Source organism: Galeopterus variegatus, unplaced genomic scaffold (genome assembly GCF_000696425.1).
Source record: "Galeopterus variegatus unplaced genomic scaffold, G_variegatus-3.0.2 Scaffold2036, whole genome shotgun sequence".
Classification (NCBI taxonomy): domain Eukaryota; kingdom Metazoa; phylum Chordata; class Mammalia; order Dermoptera; family Cynocephalidae; genus Galeopterus; species Galeopterus variegatus.
The window spans coordinates 200,773-206,320 of NW_007728147.1; the positions used below are offsets into that span (position 1 = coordinate 200,773).

Here is a 5,548-nt window from a genome sequence, read left to right on the forward strand (position 1 = left end):
CCTGAGGGTTGCGATCCGTTGCCGGTCACGAAAAAAAAAAGAAAAAAAGAAAAAAAAAAAAAAAAAGAACCCAGGGAAGGTAACTTTACGAGAGGACATGACCTGATAAGGAGGGAGCAAGAGAAGTAAAAAACCTGACTTAAACTTTACTACTCTCCAGTCTCTTGCTGGTGTCTTCCAAAGGCAAGAGGGCAAGGGACCAATGGTCCCCATTGATGTAGTTGACTCAAATCAGCCTCTTGGGTGGAAAAGGGTGGAGGAGAAAAGGGAAGTTAAACGGCATTTTCTGTTTTTTAAACATTTTGAAACATGAATGGTTATCGAATATTTTTCAGCTACCTTTGTTGTATCTGTTGAAATAGATGTATGAGTTTCCCTCTTTAATCTGTTAATGTGGTAAAGTACAATAACAGATTTCTATATTAACATCACCATTCATATCAGGAGTAAAACTTACTCGAACATGTCTTTTTATTTGTTTTTTAATAATATGCATTGCTATGTTTTGATTGCTAGTGTTTAAGATTTTTTCCAGCCATGTGTATAAATGAGATTGAAATATTATATTTTTTGACATATTGTCCTTATCTGGTCTTGATATCAAGTTTCTTTTAGCTTCATAAAGTGAGTTGGGGAGCATTGCCTTATCTATTTTGCTGAAGAATTAGTATCAGAAAAGGATTTTGTTCCTTAAAGCTGTGATAGAATTTATCTATAAATTCATCAGAGCAACTGTTGTCTGTCATTCTCTCTCTTTCTCTTCTCTGCCTTTTCTCTCTTCTTATCCTCTTTTCTATCCTTTCTTCCTTTCTATTCTTTTTTCCTGGGAAGGAATAGATTTTAACCAGTGATTCAGTTTTTTAAAAGCCTTCAATTTTTTTTTCTTTTTAATTTAGTTTGCTTATATTTTTTTTTTTTATAAAAATGGCCCGCTTGGCAAAGTTCTTCAAATTTTTTTTTTTTTTTTATAAAAATGGCCCGCTTGGCAAAGTTCTTCAAATTTTTTTTTTTTTTTTAATCTCTGCTGTATCTACTAATGACTTNGGATTTTGTTCCTTAAAGCTGTGATAGAATTTATCTATAAATTCATCAGAGCAACTGTTGTCTGTCATTCTCTCTCTTTCTCTTCTCTGCCTTTTCTCTCTTCTTATCCTCTTTTCTATCCTTTCTTCCTTTCTATTCTTTTTTCCTGGGAAGGAATAGATTTTAACCAGTGATTCAGTTTTTTAAAAGCCTTCAATTTTTTTTACTTTTTAATGTAGTTAGCTTATATATTTTTTTTTTATAAAAATTGCCCGCTTGGCAAAGTTCTTCATAGTATTTTTTTTTTTTTTAATCTCTGCTGTATCTACTAATGACTTCATTTCTATTCCTAATGTTGTTTATTTGCTGCTTCTCACTGTTTCTCAGTCAGCTTGGTTTCCAGCATTCTTTGAGTGTAGTGATTGGGGGAAGCCAAGGTTATAACTGTTAAGTATTTAGAATTTTATTTATTCTTCACATTTCAGTGTAGTAATTTTACCCTCGGATCTCCCTGGTTTTAGAGTTGAGATCCTTTGGTTCAAGTCTTCAGAGTGCTCCTCTGTGAAGCCCAAACATCACTGTTCAGCTTAACAATTTTTGTTTCCTCTTAGTTTTACATGCCTGTGAGTTTCCTTTTTTCCTTGGGAGCTCAGCTGTGCATTTGAGGAAGTATTTGTTATATTTTATTCTACATTTCTACCTAGAATGGTTTTTAGGTTATCTTGTCTGGAGTATTGCAGTAAACACCAGTCCCACTCACTAGTACTTTTAACAAAAATATTTTAAGAAGAGAAAGTTTATTTCTCTACTCTTCCATTTCCATCTCAGAACTAAATTATGAATAGTTTTAAGAGCATACTTATAATTTTCGTTGGGCTTTTACAGAGATGATACATACTTGTACATTTCTTATTTAATTCTATGACCTGCTATTTGTATGTAACATGACTTTTATCCTTTTTACTTATAAGTATATCATGGACTTCTTTAGGTCAGTACATGGAGATCTACTTCATTCCTCCAATTTGTAATTAAATCATAAACATTCAACCTTTACCGTCATTGTACTAGGAATGGAGGGATGTTAATTACCTTAGCCTGGAAGTGGCTAATATCACTTCTACTCACATGTTAACAGGGGAAGCTGGGAAATAATGTACCACATGGGTGTTTAGTGAGTCTGCCACAGCTGAGTTTATTCTGTAGAATTATTTTTTATACAGCTACTTGACATGAATATGGTTTGACATATAGTTAGAATTCTAATACTAAGCTTTCATAAACATTTTATGCCAGTGAGTTCTAATGGTGTTAGATAATTAGGGAGAGTATATTTAGAGAGAGTTAATTGGATGAAATGTCATACAAGTAATTTTTAAAACAAAAATATTTTTTCTTTCTCCTTGTATTAGTCCGTTGTTGTTGCTTATAACAAAATACCTTCAACTGGGTGATTTATAAAGAAAAGGAAAATTTATTGCTCACAGTTTCTGAGGTTGGGAAGTCCAAAGTCCTTCTGGTAGTGGCAGCAGTGACCCAGGGGTCTCATATTGCAAGATGGCAGAAGCAGAGAGAGCAGAGAGAGGGCAGAGAGACAGACTCTCCTCTTCTTTTAAAGTCCTCAGAACCATGCCTCTAACCACCATTTTTAATCGATTCACTGCTGCACAGTCCTACAATGCAATCACTTCTTTGAAGGCCCTCACCTTACTATTACCATAATAGGATTTCTCACCCTCTTTAACAGTCACAGTGGGGGCTAAGTTTCTAATATTTAGAACGTGGGGGATACAATTCAAGCTTCAGGGAGTTTTGGGGGAACATAATTCAATCCACTACACTCCTAGGAACAAAACTAGAACCTAGCTCCAGGATATCTAGAAATTTCTAGTATCTTCTAGAATTATTAATGATTATAAATCAAGGGATTACGTGGGCAATAATTAGACTTATGTTTTATCGTTAAAGGATAATTTTTGGAAAAAAAGGTAAAATCACAATTCTGTTACAGATATAAAATAAATACAAAGATTTATTAATCTCATTATTTAATGAGGGAAACAGGCAAATGTTAAAACTGATTCAAAAGAGAAATCAAAGAAGCACAAATTTGTATGGAATGAAGAGCAGTTGAAATGAGTTTGTATATGACACTAAATTCTCTATGGGCTGTAGAGGGAAGTCAGTTGAACCTTCTCTGGCCAGAATTTACTTACATGTCTATGGACAAGAATTATTTTGCATTTACTATCAGTTATTGTTGTAAAATAGTTCAAGGACAGTGAAAGGCTAGAATTAGATAACCAATAAGAGTGTGCTCTAAATAACACATTAGTTTTTTATTGGAGACACACAGTAATCTTTTTTGCTTATTGCAAGTTTACTTCCAACTGAAACTCATACCAGATAAAAATTATGATTCAGTAGTATTGTATTCTATTTGAGAAATGTACAGGGCAGTTATAAAACATTATAAGAAACTAACACGTTATATTTGTCTTTGTTTCAGGTTTATGCTGCTGATTGTAGTGACGGTGTTCTTCTAGAGCTACGAAAATATTTGCCCAAATATTATGGCATCTGGTCACCTCCCACTGCACCAAATGGTAATCTTTTCTTAAAAATCTTTTAGTTTTAATTCATGAGAGTGGCTTTTTAAAAGGCTTTATGTAATATTAAACCTAATATGGATTATAAAAACATAGAATGTATGTGATTTTCTTTCTAATCCTCTACTTCACTAAAAAATTTATACTTTTGCTTTTCATAGCTGTTTTCTTAAATGGCATACACAAGTAAATGACCAATCTGTTATAACTGAATGAGAGTATATATTCTAGTACTTAATACTGTATTACTCTACAGATGTTATTCTTTCCTAATTTGTTGGGCAATTTCTTTTCCCATTTTGAGTAATTAAAAAAAATCAAGGAAAATATTTTCTCTGCATGACTTTCTCCTTCCTCCGATCCTATTCTTTTCATCCCCCACCTCTAGGCTTTAAATTGCAGTCTCTTGAAAAACAGTGGTAAGTTTCATAGAGGATAAAATGATCTATAAGGGCACAGAATATCTCTTTCTTAAGAGTAGTTAATACTTGAAGCAGTATTTGCCTTTTGAAGGCCTTTGCTAGAGCAAGCAGAATTTAATTAAACTAACACTTGACTTCGTAACCATTGACAAAGGTGAATGAGGGAAAAGTGTTTCAAACTTGCGTGGGTTTAAGAATACCTATATTCTTATTAAAATGTGACACTCTAGGCTCAACTCCCAGACGTTTTGATTATTCAGGTCGATGGTGGGGCTTCCTGATATTCTTGTTAAATAAAAACCACAGGTTTTTCTGGTGTAGATAGTTCTTGAACCATATTTTGAGAACAGAAATAGAAGGGGGCCTCCAGTTTGAGCTTGTTCCTATCCTCAGTTCTCGTCTTCCTTTGACACATTGGCTTTGTGTTCCTGTGAGTTATCCTCAACTAGGTAATAATAAATCCATGGCTCCTTGGGTATTTAGGATTCTCTTGCACTTTAACTGTATGAAAAAAGAAAGTGGGCTGAGGCTCTATTAACTATTTCTTTTTTTCCCCCTCCTCCTTTCCCTCCCTTTCTTCCTTCCTGACTTAGAGGTCTTTTAGTCCCAAATATATATGTCTATAATCAGATCAGCATCTTGCTTAAATTACTTCACAAATCATGATTGCCTTTTGCTCATCATTCTCTTTTTTTTTTTTTTTTGTCTTTTTCCATGTCTGGCAACGGATTGCAACCCTCAGTGTTGCCCCCGTACCGGACCGGGGACCGGCAACGGGATTGCAACCCTCGGTGTTGCTCCCGCGCCTCGCTCTGCCAGTGAGCGGGAACCGGTCTGTATGTGGGATCCGAACCCTCGGGCGGGAGCGCCGCCGCGCTTCCCAAGCGGCGCACTTATCCAGTGCGCCACCGGGCCGGCCCCTCATCATTCTCTTTATAATCTCTTGCACACATGCTTGTAGAAACCACTCTGCTTTGTAGAGCTTTGTATTGTAATGTTTTCATTTTCATTATCCCTCGCTCTAAGTGACACTTTTAGAAATGCTACATTTGAGATAAAGGACAGGAGACGTTAAGGTATCTAGATTCCTATGACCTTTGCTACTGATTGCTGTTTGATTTAGAGAAAATCATTATTGCTCAGTAAAGTGACACTGAAAGATTAACAAAGGTTGCTGAGGGTGGTATTAGATTAGAAATCTAGATAACTAAATGCTAAATTTAAAAAGATTGTTTGGAAAGGATAGAATAACTGAGCAAACATAGAATTATTACTTTGAAAAGCAGAGTATCAAAGAATTTGTATACAAGAAGAAATATTTTAAATAAATTAAGAATAAATTAAAAATAAATTTATATAAAATAAATATAAAGTCAATGTTATAGTTTAGAATTATTAGCATGTGATTTAAAAATCAAGGACTTGCTAGCAATCAACAAACTTTTATTCTTTAATACTAAATAATCTTGAGGTTTGTCTACACTAATATAAGAG

General features: G+C 34.3%; 1 protein-coding gene across 1 annotated transcript in view; it reads left to right on the forward strand.

Annotated features, from left to right (window-relative positions):
* IPMK (inositol polyphosphate multikinase) overlaps nucleotides 1-5,548 on the forward strand; it is a 59,976-nt gene that overhangs the window by 28,490 nt on the left and 25,938 nt on the right. Inside the window, exon 3 of the mRNA XM_008580150.1 lies at nucleotides 3,533-3,629. Within this exon, the coding sequence (XP_008578372.1) occupies nucleotides 3,533-3,629 (97 nt within the window). The remainder of the gene's footprint in view (nucleotides 1-3,532; nucleotides 3,630-5,548) is intronic.